The sequence below is a fragment of the Rana temporaria genome, chromosome 5 (genome assembly GCF_905171775.1).
Source record: "Rana temporaria chromosome 5, aRanTem1.1, whole genome shotgun sequence".
NCBI lineage: Eukaryota > Metazoa > Chordata > Amphibia > Anura > Ranidae > Rana > Rana temporaria.
This window is the reverse complement of record NC_053493.1, coordinates 359673936-359687762: the sequence shown is the minus strand read 5'-3', so window position 1 is coordinate 359687762 and position 13827 is coordinate 359673936. Positions and strand designations below refer to the sequence as shown.

The 13827-nt window shown below is 42.9% G+C and overlaps 2 protein-coding genes across 3 annotated transcripts in view; one reads left to right on the top strand and one right to left on the bottom strand.

Moving 5' to 3' along the window:
• INTS8 (integrator complex subunit 8) overlaps positions 1 to 9802 on the top strand; it is a 110748-nt gene extending 100946 nt beyond the window's left edge. The window contains exons 25-28 of the mRNA XM_040354703.1: positions 1358 to 1431; positions 2825 to 2889; positions 3507 to 3550; positions 9616 to 9802. Coding sequence (XP_040210637.1) covers positions 1358 to 1431; positions 2825 to 2889; positions 3507 to 3550; positions 9616 to 9732 — 300 coding nt within the window. The 3' untranslated portion in view covers positions 9733 to 9802. The remainder of the gene's footprint in view (positions 1 to 1357; positions 1432 to 2824; positions 2890 to 3506; positions 3551 to 9615) is intronic.
• A 781-nt stretch (positions 9803 to 10583) lies between these two features.
• The window catches only part of CCNE2 (cyclin E2), a 39162-nt gene continuing 35918 nt past the window's right edge, over positions 10584 to 13827 (bottom strand). For both annotated transcript variants that reach the window (XM_040354705.1, XM_040354704.1), the window contains exon 12: positions 10584 to 13266. In XM_040354705.1, coding sequence (XP_040210639.1) covers positions 13156 to 13266 — 111 coding nt within the window. In that variant the 3' untranslated portion in view covers positions 10584 to 13155. The remainder of the gene's footprint in view (positions 13267 to 13827) is intronic.

Genomic DNA, 13827 nt, shown 5'->3' with positions numbered 1-13827 from the left:
CGGGGGACCAGAGCATTATGGGGGGAGGACGGGGGAATAGAGGCGCATGGGGTGCCAGAGCATCATGTAATAAAGTAGAATGGCTAATGTCTAGTGAAGCGGGAGAGGGGCTTGGGTGGACATCGGGGTTGGCTGGCCGGGTGGGGGGGGGGGGGGGTTGTCCGGCCGCCATGGGAGAGACCTGTCAAAGTGGCCGTTCTGGATGAAGTCCAGGGCCAAATATTTGTCCCAGTCCAGCCCTGCCCCAAGCTGGCTCAAAGACTGAGAACTCGGCAGTCAAATGACTGCTGCTCGCTGAATTCTTGGTCTTCACTGAGCAGAGAGAGGTGACTTTCAGTCTCCAGAGCTCACTGCAGCGCCAGGCTGTGGAGGAGATGGGAGCGTCTGGCTCAGGCTTTCAGCAGCACATTAAGAGGCTCAGCCAGCTGCCAGTCAGACATCTGGGTGGAACCTAAAGTCTGGATCCTTGCAGAGCCTGAAGACCCAGAAGAGAAGTATGACCCAAAAAGCTTTGGCCATACTTCTCTTTGAAACTACTTATTCATAAAGCTTTTTAGGAAACATTGAATTGTTCACATTTGTTTCTGCCCCTAAAGGAGCTTACAGATGTTCATGCAGCAGTCATACACTCTCAAACGGCAGGCCTTTTGCGGGGTTGGCACTGGCAGGGGCTAACTGGGCCAGCCGGCACAGACTTGCCTTAAAGCAGGGCTGGGCGGGGGCCACTGTGCCGCGTGTCCTCGGAGAGGAATATTGGAGCAGGAAGCATTGATGCTAAAGTGTGAGGATGAGGACGGGAGCGTGCCTTCTGTGCAGCCCACTAAGCCAGCAGCACACTCTGTAAGCTCCAGTAAGTCCCAGTGTGTAGTTGTCTGTGGAGGTAGCATATGCATAGACTGGCAGTGTCGGTAGAGGGGTATGCTATCTTTGGTGTGGTTTGTGAAGGTCCATATACTAAGGAGAGTACTCTGCCATTGCCTGAGCTGGAATATAATACAAGAGCAGGTAGAGGCACTACAAGTGTCAGCGGCCCCTTCACATGGTGGGGGCACTACAAGGGTCAACAGTTTTTATTTGGGGGGGGGGTGCAGGTAGCTGGTCTTGCCAAGGGCGCAAAATAGTCTAGCACCGGCATTGGGCCTTTGGGTGGGAGGGAACTATTGTATCAGCATGTCTTTACATTTTGTGAGGAAACCAGAATACCTGGAGAAAATCCACATCAGTAAAGAGAAGGTGGATGCAATATGCAGATGCGGTTGGGTTGAGTGTAAACCTCTGCACGATAAACATCTATATATACATTGTTATATTCTACACAGTCTTTATCACCAAGATTTCATGCTTATTCTTTTTACAGGTTGCTATACTCTGCCAGTTCCTTAGAGAAGTTGATTACAAAACTGCTTTCAAATCTCTTCAAGAACAAAATGGGTAATGCTGCATTCGATACAGTAGAAAAGATGTCCATCCAAATGTGTTTGTTTTTGCTTTGTTTTTTTTAGATTGTGGATCGAATGGGGAAGGGTTAGGCCTCGTACACACGACAGAGTTTCTCGGCAGAATTCACCGAGAAACTCGGTCAAACCCGGATTCTGCCGAGAAACTCTGTCGTCTGTACACTTTTGGCCCGATGGAGCCGCCGAGGAACTCGTCGAGAAAATAGAGAACATGTTCTCTATTTTCTCGTTGTTCTATGGGAGAAAGCGGCCCGCCGAGCTCCTCGGCGGCTTCATCCCTGAACTCGACGAGGAACTCGATGTGTTTGGCACGTCGAGTTCCTCTGTCGTGTGTACGAGGCCTTAGAGTCACTATCAGGTTTTAATGGTTGTGTCCTTGTTTGGGAGATATTTATTTCCTGTCACAGGAAGCACCAATAGGAAGGACAGGAACTAAAGAGAAATCTCCCCATAGGTCACACATAACCAATAAAAAAAAAAAAAAAAGCTAGCAAAGGTGCTAACCCTCGATACTAAGAAAAGTGTTCTCTTAATCATGCAGTACACAACACAGGCTGAGTATTCATACCCTTGGTTATAGGCTGTATTCCAGTTTACCTAAGCAATTACAGAACCATCTTCTGCCTTGCTCTTTTGTGTTCCCTAGAATACGTTCTGATACAAATTTCTAGAATGGCTCCGATTTCCATTCACATGACCAGAATCTGAACCCTGGTCATCTGAATCTGCCTGTAAAAGATGCCTCACATGTGCCCTTTGAAAGGAGCACAGACTTGACAAAATTCATAAAAGATGTCACAGATAATCTATTCTTTTACACTGAAAAGTTCAAAACCCATTTCCATTCGGAGTCTCTACCTCCACAGAGCACTTTAAAAGTTTCTTGGTTCTTTTGACCCTTGTTGTGGGCCTATTGGCACAGTTCTGTTTGCCTAGTTTTTGCCCACATTTCTCATTCATTGTTTGGGGACATCCTAGGGTCTATAAAATACTCGGCCTGTGTCCTGTACAAGGAAGTTACAGGCAAGTCAAAAATCCTTTTTATCTTGGAGTACAGGACACAGGACACCCTCCTCTCTATTCCTGGGTCACTCTGCATTGCTTGCTACAAAACGGAGGACTTATGGAGTGGATTAAAGCTATAAGGGGGTTGCCCAGGAGGCATGTCCTCAAAAACTTGCCAGTGTCCAATCAGCTGAAGATACCAGCCTAGAACCCAGGGGCTATGAATACTCAGCCTACTGTACTCCAATATATGAATTTTAAAAGCAAGTCAAAGTTCTATTTCATGTTGCTCTCTTTATGATATGATTCAAGTTCTGAATTAAGTGGGAAATAATATTTTTTTGTCTAATTTTCTATTCCAGCCATGATGCAATGGATTCCTACTATGAATACATATGGGATGTGACCATTCTGGAGTATTTAACATGTATCCTTCAGCCAGACTGAAAAATATTGCAAATGTGATATTGATGAGTTGGATAAACGATCAGTGACTTAGACTGACCAGTATAATCGGGCATAACAAAAATCACTGGCCTTTATAGCAAACGGCCCTGATGGCAACCAGATATTTGGATTTGCCAACCCAGCGGTCAAACCTTTTTGGCACCAGGGACTGCTTTCATGGCAGACAATTTTTCCAGGGACCAGTGGGTGGCCTGGATATTCAGAGTCTGTCCTTTTGCTCCCCCTTTACAGTTTCCACAGTGTTTTCAGTCCCCTTTACATTATGTTAACAAGTGGGTGGTTATCCGCTTGTTAATATGAAAGACTCACTCTCCAGAGCAGATCTCCAGCCGGAGACCCGGGAGAAAAGACAGGGGCTCTGTGACACAGCAGAACAGCAGGAGGTGAGCAGCGACCATGTTTTGTGATATGCCTGTTGGGACTGCGGTTGCCACTCACCTCCCAATGCCCGGCCAGGCTATCAACAGGCCTTGGACCAATACCGGTCCGCGGCCTGGGAGTTGGGGCCCTTTGTGCGTAAAAAGGAGAATAATTTGGTACTTGTCCCATGTGTAATCTCTTTAACTAGTATTTCAGATTTACACCATAAACGGGGAGAGGTCGATAAAAGACAGATAGCGGTAAGTTTAAATTTGTTTTCATGTGGGAGTACCCTGATTGTAACCTGTTTGGGAAAATGCCATTCTAGTATCTTGGTGCCTGCCCATTGCCCAGATCCACCACTCCATCCCATAGACACAAATGTAAGCATTTATTTTTTGTAACTCTGTGAATTATAAACTCTCCTACACATGATCTGACTTCCATCGGACAAATCCGTGGATTTTTGCCTGAAGGGCGTTGACCGTGAACTTTTTCAGCCAACATTCAAGAAACTACTAGGGTTTTCTGCTCTTTAGCACCACCCTTTCGGGAACTTCTGCTAATGTTGTCTTATGGTTGGCATTGGTTCGGAGCATGCGTGTTTGTACTTTGGATTTTAGTCCAACGGACTTGTGAACACACGATCGCATAATCCGATGGAACACATTTGTCGGACAATTTGAGAGCATGACCATCCAACATTTGTAGTTGCAAATTCCGACAACAATTGTCCAATAGACCATACAGGCGGTCGGATTATCCAACAAAACACGTCCATCGGACAATTGTTGTTGGAATATCCCATTGTGTGTACGGGTCTTTAGGTACAAACACCCCTGCCAAGGAAATACAAAGATTTCCAAGCTCAAACTTACCAATCAGCCAGTGACCAACCAAACTGACCTGTCTAACAATATGCATTAAGAACAGGGGTTTAGTCTGCACACATTTGCAAATACATGTATATGCTACAGAGCACCATCAAGGCACCCTGTTTTCTGTAGTCCCAACTCTAACTTCTACGAGAACAGTTCCTGTTCTTAACGCATATTGTTAGACCGGTCAATTTGGTTGGTCGCTGGCTGGTTGGTAAGTTTGAGCTTGGAAATCTTTGTATTTGTTGACTTATGTAGCCCTTCCAGGGCTCCTTGCTGCAGTGACCACTTGTTTGTATTTTAATTCTTTTGGTCAAGCAACGCACTGATATCTTTGCTGTCATAGTGCTATGTGCTGGGTATTCACTGTGCCCCAGTGCCTTTTAAGGAGAGGTAGGCTCCTTCCAGACTCACCTGCCCTCTGCCCATACATTAAAATGCATGTGCTTCCACTGTGGAGACTCTCAGAAATTAGGATTTAGGTACTACAGAAAACAAAGTGCCTTGACGGGGCATGTACTACTCCTTTAACCCGTACACTCAGGTCTAAAATGTGCCACAATACAAAACCCCCCCCCCCCCCCCCCGAAAATCACATTGCAGGCTGGTTCCACAATCCTTCAGTCCAGTGTGGTTCAGGTTTAGCCTTGTGGGCTCTGAATATATTTTTGCTACACCATGAAGTTGGGGCAGGGGTGGTTGTACCTAATAATACACAAAAAAGATTATAAATTCAATATTTACATTTGTGCCCATGGCAGGGGTGTCCAAACATATATATATATATTTTTTTTTTAAAGAGGGCCAGCTTTGATGAAGTGAACGTGCGTGAGGGCCGACCATTTTGCCTGACATTCTATGAACCATTAAAATTTGGTCCAAGTGTGTTCGTCTGAGCTCTAATACACTGCCCAACAAGAATTCTCTTGCCTTTGTGGCTGTGTGTGGTGAAGAGATGAGCTTGGGCGTGTTATTTGGATGGAGATATAGATTTTATATATATAAAACAAAGTATCAAACCATAGAACAAAAAGTCCAATTGATAAACAGCGCTAAAATGTTGGCTGAAGTCCAATTCCTCATATAAAAGTCCAAAAGAGAGAGATAAGAGTTCTAGGGTGATAAGTGATCCTAGGACAAGTAATGTAGTGCACCCTACACCAGTTCCCAGTCTTCACCTCGAAAGTGGGTCACACTCCCCCTCCGGGGTTCACACTCACCACAAGATATAAAAGATAGAGCCTTGAATAGAAATTCCTTTTACTCAGACTTCCATCATCTCTCTAAGGTCAGCAGGGGTTCATTTCAATCAGGGCACATAAAAAACAAAGGCACTAAAATAGTGTAATCCTGTTTTAATAGATGCCCCCTAAAAACAATCCCGCTTCAAATGCGCGTACAATGTAAACACTTGTCATGAACATAAAAGGAATGAAAAGGGTTCACCGCTATCCTCCGGACAGCTAGCACATGCGCAACCCCTGTGTCCGGAGGATATCGGTGAACCCTTTTAATTTTTTTTATGTTCATGACAAGTGTTTACATTGTACGCGCATTTGAAGCGGGATTGTTTTTAGGGGGCATCTATTAAAACAGGAATACACTATTTTAGTGCCTTTGTTTTTTATGTGCCCTGATTGAAATTAACCCCTGCTGACCTTGGAGAGACGATGGAAGTCTGAGTAAAAGGAATTGTTGTTCAAGGCTCTTTTTTTTTTTTTTTTTTTTTTTAACAATAGATTTTTATTGAAAGTATTTACTTAACAGTATATCTTGTGGTTAGCGCTGTTTATCAATTGGACTTTTTGTTCTATGGTTTGATACTTTATTTTGTGTTTTTAAATGGTTTTCCATTTATTTTAAATAGCGGCTGCTACAGATAGACCCACTTCACTCTGTGGACCTATTTATGATTCTATTGAATTCTTTTATTTACCTTATGGTATCCTTATTAGTCATCACTCAACAGTTGATACATTGTTCCTTAGCACCGGGAAGTGCACGGCAGGCCCTTCTTTCTTTGTGCACCTTCTTTAACCACTTAAGCCCCAAGCCTGTTTTTCAGATTCGGCGTTTACAAGACTAAAACAGTTTTTTTTTTTTGCTAGAAAATAGCTTAAAACCCCCAAACATTATATATATTTTTTTTCTAACACCCTAGAGAATAAAATTACGGTCATCGCAATACTTTTTGTTACACCGTATTTGCGCAGCGGTCTTACAAGCACACTTTTTTTGAAAAAAAATCACTTTTTTGAATTAAAAAATAAGACAACAATAAATTTGGCCCAATTTTTTTATATATTGTGAAAGATAATGTTACGCCGAGTGTCACGCTTTAAAATTGCGCCCGCTCGTGGCATGGCGTCAAACTTTTACCCTTAAAAATCTCGATAGGCGACGTTTAAAAAAATTCTATAGGTTGCATTTTTTGAGCTACAGAGTAGGTCTAGAATTATTGCTCTCGCTCTAACGATCGCGGCGATACCTCACTTATGTGGTTTAAACCCCGTTTTCATATGCGGGCGCTACTCGCGTATGCTTCTGCGCGCAAGCTTGTCGGGACGGGGCGCTTTAAAAAAAAAATTGTTTTTTGTTTTCTTATTTATTTTTATTGATTTTATAATTTTTGACACTGAAATATAAAAAAAAAATGTATTACTTTTATTCCTATTACAAGGAATGTACACATCCCTTGTAATAGAAAAAAGCATGACAGGTCCTCTTAAATATGAGATCTGGGGTCAAAAAGACCTCAGATCTCATATTTAGACTTCAATGCAAAAAAAAAAAAAATATGGAAATTTTGTGATTTAAAAAAATGACAACAAAAAAATTGTCTCTTTAAGACGCTGGGCGGGACTGACGTTTTGACGTCACTTCCGCCCAGCAAAGCTATGAGGACGGGTGGGGGCCATCTTGCCCTCACTCGAGTCCTCACCGCTCAGGCAGCAGCACCCGATCTCCTCCGCCGCTACGGTAAGCGGCGGAGGGCCCCCTCTCCCGCCACCAATAACGGCGATCTCGCGGTGAAGCTGCCGCGGAGACCGCCGTTATCATTACACGCCCGCCGAAGAGATGGATACCTCGGTTGTGGCAGCAGCTGCTGCCGTTACCGAGATATCCATCTTTAAAAAGAGGACGTGTATATATACAGTGGGCGGGCGTTAAGTGGTTAATATAAATAGCTAGATATATATCTTTTGTGGCCCCAAGCGCCACTCAGGACTAAGGCTGAGCTTGGGAATGTTATTTGGCTATACCGTATTTTATTGGTGTATATTACACACCTTCACTTTAAGAGGGAAGTCTCAGGGGGGGAACAAAAGTCTGTGGGGTCAGTGCCTATCAATGCAGCCTGATCGATGCCCATCTGTAGCCTCGGAGGGACAGGAAGGGGGGCGGAATGAGTGCCAACAGATTGCATACAGGAGAATCTCCTGTTTAGAGGGTGGCCTCTTTAATATAAATTTCCGTCTCTTATGATAGACAGAACAGTCGTCCAATGGCAGCCTAGGAGATGGGACTTCCTATTACAGATGCCGCAGAGTAAACAGGCGATTCTTCTGTATGTAATTAGACAGCACTCGTCCCTCCCGCCCCCTCTGAGGCAGTATCGATAAATACAGTATATATAGTTTGTGGCCCTGGGGGGCCCATAAGAGAAAAATAATAAATAATTTTTTTTTTCGAACGCGGGCCGGACTTTGGACATGCCTGGTCTATGGGATGGAGTGGTGGATCACAGGAGTGTAGATTGTTTGGCACTCATGTGGTTTTGTTTTCAGCAGACAGCGGGCTAAAGCCCAATAGTCACCAGCTCTCTGCTCAGGGAGCTCTGAGAACCAAGCGTTTAAGTTCTCTGCAGAGCACTTTTCAGGTCAGAGCTGTGGGCGGAGTCTCAGGCCCTGTCTCTGAGGAGTCGCTTCAGGAGTAAGGCCAGTTGGGCTGAAGCACCAAAAGCTACCTCCCTGTAGCGCTGCTGGGTATCTTTTTACAGTCCCGCCACACCAGATCTCTAAGCAATAAGGGTTAACACAGCGCATGCGCTAAGTGAGGTTTCACACACTAATGGTTCCAGGAGCATCTACTTCATATCCTCTGAAGGGTTACTTTTATGCAACTATAGCTAATAACACCAGGGATTGTTGATCTAGGAAAAATCTGCTTGCCCTCTAGGGTATCAGGGGGGTTGGTTTTTCCTTGCTGGAGCAAATTGGATCATGCTTTATTTTGGGGGAGGTTGGTTGCTTTCCGCTGGATCAATTGTGGGTATGGAGTTATGTATATGGAGTGTTTTTTTTTTTTTCTGTTGGTTGAACCAGATGGGCTTGTGTCTTTTTCTTGTGACTATGAACTGATGCCTGCAAGCTCGATTCCGGCAACCATGTAGTTATCTGATCCACATTATTGAAGTCTCCTTCAGCTTTACCAAGTCGGAATAAATCCCATAGCTCAGCGGTCTCCAACCTGTTTGGCACCTGTTTCGTGGCAGGCAATTTTTCCAGGGGACTGGATATTCACAAAGTCCTTCCATAGCCCCCCCCGTTTTACATTAATGTAATGGGGGCTGCATTGTAAAGGGACATGGCAAATCGACAGGGACTGCACTGTAATGATTGCAGTCCCCTTTACAGCACAGTGCCTCTTGCATTCATATCCCCCCTCCTCTTTGGCCAGATTCTGCCTTCAGAAGGTCGCCATTACTAGGCACGGATGAGTCTTCCATATGTCAAGAGCATGCGTGTCCCTGTATAACGCAATACATTGTGCTTCATAGAGAGGTTCACATGTCTAGGCAGGCCAAGTTCTTATAAGGCAGTGTCTGCCTGGATGATCAGCCAAGCCTGGCACACTAGTCTCATACTGCAGGAAACCCCTTACTGACTTCAGCAATTTATTCAACTGGGATTAGGTCCTCTACCATGGCAGATTTAGAGCGATCCTCAGGTTTCTTCCTCTGTTGGCTTTCTAACAGACATATGTCCACAGCTGTATAAGTCTTCTGTTCTTTGCTGCACTAGATCTGGAGGTTCAGGAACACCCCTAGACTTCTAATAAAGCCATTCAGGATGGTTGCTCCAGATGTATTTACTGCATACCAGGGAGGATAGTTTCTGCTATCTTCAACCCTTCTGGTAGTTTTTAACTCACCAGGCTGATACTGGAGTCGATATTCTCTTGCCTACCCATTAGCCATTGAGGGTCAAAGGGGTGAGCTTTTCAGTAGCTCTGCTTCATTGGGTCTTAGATTTGGACATTTATCCTATTCTTAAGCCTTTCCTTACTTGAAGAAATGGGGCTTTACGCAATATTTCCCTATAAGTTAGCTACATAGAATTGGCCTATTCTGTACTAGGATTAGGCTGGTTGTGGAAACTGCATTTATGAATTTTGTCCAATTCCCAGAGCCTGCAGTAACAACCGCTGTTCTCTACCATACACAGATAAAAGCCATTGGGCAACCAGAACTCAATGCCAGTAACCCTGAAGAAGTGCTGCAACTGGCTGCACAGAGGCGGAAAAAGACCTTCCTTCAAGCAATGGCTAAATTGTATTTCTAAATTGTCATGTAAGTGTGTATATATAATTATGCCAACACAAAATAAATAGCAACAATTTATTTTATACATATTTACATTTGTACAAAAATCTCACTTCAGCCTGAGACAATATACAGGTCGTAACTTTACAAATGTACATTTTTTTTTATTTTTTCCTGAACAGTGGTGTAAAAACGTGATAAAAAAAAGTTCAATGACATAAAATTGCCAGCTTGTTTTACAGCCAAGCAAACAGAGGCAAATGACTTGCCCTGATATAAAAGAAAACAATTTAAATCAATCTAGCAGCATCACATTTTATAACTGCACTGAGGTTTCACAGTACACAAGAAAGGCAACAGATGTAGAATCAATGAATAAACCTGGCACACAAGATATTTCATAGCTTAGACCTTGATGGTTTTTATAAAGAAATGTATACCTGTTTTTAAGGGAAGAAAATACCCCAGTATAGTGTAAGGATTTAGGCTGGGTTCACGCCTTTGGATAAGGGATCCCCACATCCAATAGCAGGAGATTTTGACTGGCTCTCTATGGAGCCGTTTCACACATCTGCGCAGCAGGTCTGGTGCACTTTGCAGAAAACCGCTGTGCATCTTTTGGTCTGTTTCAGGTGCAAATTCGGGCTGAAACTGACCCCTGCTGTGAACCGAGCCTGAATAGAAGGGGATGGCATTACCGTTAGTACATACTAGAGTCGCAGCTTCCTCGATTTGCAACAAGCCGTAACTTGAGACACAAGATAAATTATGTTAATGGGCTTTTTTTTTAGTTTGTTTAATGTATAGGACATTACATGTTTTTTGCCCATGTCTTGCTTAAAAATATATAATTTTATTTTTTGAATAGACTTTTTTTTTTAGCATCATCTCGATGCTGTATGTGTAGCATTCTATACAAATTTTCATTAGTGGCCTTGGTCAAGGGTTGCAAAAGTCTGAGCTAGACAACAATTTGGCCCTTTTTAAAGTACCAGGGGGTTGATTTACTAAAAACTGCAGAGTGCAGAATCTGGTACAGCTCTTCATGGTAGCCAAAAAAAAAAAACCTGCACAGCAGATTGATTTCTATGCAGAGCTACACCAGATTTAGTAAACTAAATGCACTGACACCACTGTGGAGAAGCACATCTTTACACACCCCCCCCCCCCCAACAGTGAAATAAGACACTTGGCAGTTGTAAATTGCATGTTTGAGTTTGTTTGTTTTTTTGCATATAATGCACCTGAAATTAACAAACCTTGCTTTACCATTTTATAGATGGGTTAGAAACCCAGATTACAGATCACTACATATACTCCTATAGGGTCTGCATGTATTAATAACCCATAGAAGGCCATGTTTACACATCAGTCAGTCAATGTAAAGGATGCCACGCGACACCTACAGCTAAACCGTAAGACTAAAATAGGTAGCTGCAGCTGAAAGCACCATTTATAGCCGTTGGAGAATTCCAACACATGGACAACAATATCATTCAGACACAGTTTGAAGAAACCCTAATGTTTTTGGACCTGACAGATCACATCTGATCTATAAATAAAGCATAAGGTGAAATAAACGGCAAGATAAAAATCAGTGTGCCTAAGGTATGTAAACCAAAAAACATTAAGGGAGGCACGCACATTTACTAAAACTGGAGAATGCTAAATCTGGTGCAGCTCTGCATAGAAACCAAACCAATCGGCTTTCAGGTTTTATTATCAAAGCTTAACTGAACAATCTAGAAGCTGATTGGCTACCATGAACCAGATACCAGATTTTGAGCACTTCAGTTTAAGTAAATCTCCCCCTTCCCCATGTATAGTACAGCCTGCAAATGCTCGACATATTGCAGTTTGTGTGGCTTTTCTTTTTTTTTTCCCTTTTAATAGGCTTGGTACTTCTTGTACTACAACACTCAACAGTATTGGCATTATAGGATAAGATGTTAAGACTAGAAAATACTTTCACCTCCATCCCAGAGCAAAGTTTGTTGTAGTTTAAAAGGGATCTAAACGGGTTTTATAACTGTTTTCATTGCAGCAAAGGCAGTTACAAGCACATTGGTTTTCTGACAGGATCAGTTTTCTTTTGCACTTGAAATAATAAAGGCACCTTTTCACACAGGCAATCCAATCAGCTGGTCAGTTTTTCACAGGGACTAGATTGGACCCTCCAGTCTTTTATGGAGCTGGCAATAGACATGTCCGCTGACACCCATCACCATCCAATTTTGTCTGCCAAAACCAGGACGGATGGGGGACCTATTCCCCAGCCTCCTGATGGATCCAATTGCCCCATCAAGGACAGTGGGCTGTGTAGAGCGGACATGGACCCATCCTGCGCCTGCTCAGCAGAGAGATCCCACACTGAACTTGCAGACCCTGTGTGAAAAGGGCCCATTTGTCCAAAAACCTCTGCCGCCAAAAAATAAAAACTACAATTCAGTAGGAAGATTACCACCCTTACCAGACACTTTTTTTTTTTTTTTTTTATCTGTGCCAGCAGCATGAGCCCATGATGTATACAAACATATGGCACCCTCTCCTGGGCTCATGCTTCTGGCTCTGTCAAGTAGCATTGGAGTGATGCAGGACCCAATACATAGGTTATTCAGGCACAGCACAGTTCAAATGTATTAATTTTTTTTTTTTCTTTAAAAGCAAGGCTAGCGGAAGCCCAATCTCTCCTCCCACAGTAGCATGTTAAATATCAGCGCAATAATCTTACAATTTATTGCAATCACCCAACAACACTCACTGTCTATGCAGATGTCTGATCACTGCTCTTCCCAGAGTAGCAGTCCTGATCATCTGCACACTGGGGAAGGGGAGATTGACATAACGCTCATATTAGAAAACATTTTTTAGGCACCTTAACAGTTAAAACAATCCACACGTAACTTTTTAAACAGCAGGGTAGGGCCTTCCCTACATTGGATGATGGAGGCAGACTTCCCCTACATAAAAGCACCAGTTATCGCGTGTGTAAAATATCTAAAACCATGCATTGATGGAAACCTTGGAGCAGTTGCCACCTGTGATCTACACACAGCACAAGGAAAGGGGTCTGATGAAATAGCTGCATTGTGAAAATTGTAACACCCAGATGGCATTGTATGGTCCCTCCTTATGTATAACAACATAAGTTTGAGCTTCCTATAGCAATCTCCTTAGGAGTAAGGATATATAATACTTGATAAACCAGCTGAATAGAGCAGTAAAGGTTCTTCCGATCTAGAAACTGTGTTCTAGTAAAATTGCAAGCTGCCTGTGTAGATCCGGATAATAAATAAGTTAGTAAACGACATACACAAGCACTTAGGCAACAGTGCTTGCAAGATAAATGAAGTCAAGTTGAAATAAAGCTTGTTCCAGCTCCAATGCACGCAGGATGATGTCCAGGAGACCCACATCAACTATGCCAATGGATCAATCTCCATTATAAAATCTGAGTCTTCTCTGTACTCTTAGGGGGAGTTAGAATGCCAGCAACCACCATAGGAGACTGTTCTTCTACCACCACTGGTTCAGCTCTCACCTTGACATTTTCCTACAAGAGAAAAGAGAATTATTACATACAAGTTGTTTGACAGCTGGGACCATTTATGTATAAAACACATGAGAAAGATATATTCAAACTTAGGTATGCCGTTTGTATTTACACCTGTCCAGCTTCCCCATACCATCATGATCTTCTATTGCACATTTGTATTCCCCCCCTATGAAGGGAAAGCCTAGCACAAAATGCTAGGAATATGTGAAAAAATCCCTGTCCTCTGAACAGATTTCATGATTACTGTGGTTAGTGTCTCAAGTTTACAGTCTGAAATACTTGTCATGCCTACTCATTCCACTGCACATTAGTTAAAGCCCTGATGTCCAGTGGCATCAGATGTTTGTATCTGTAAATATTGTGCATAGCCAATACAGCAGTAACTTGTAGGGTGCAGATGCGGACTATGGCTATTCATTACCAGCACTAAACCATACCACCATCTAATTTATAAAAAAAAAAAAAAAAAAAAAAAACTTGTAAAACATGCTAAAACGCTGTCAGCAAGCCTTGTTGAAGCCATTTAAGGCCTGGTTCACACCTCTGCAATTTTTTTTT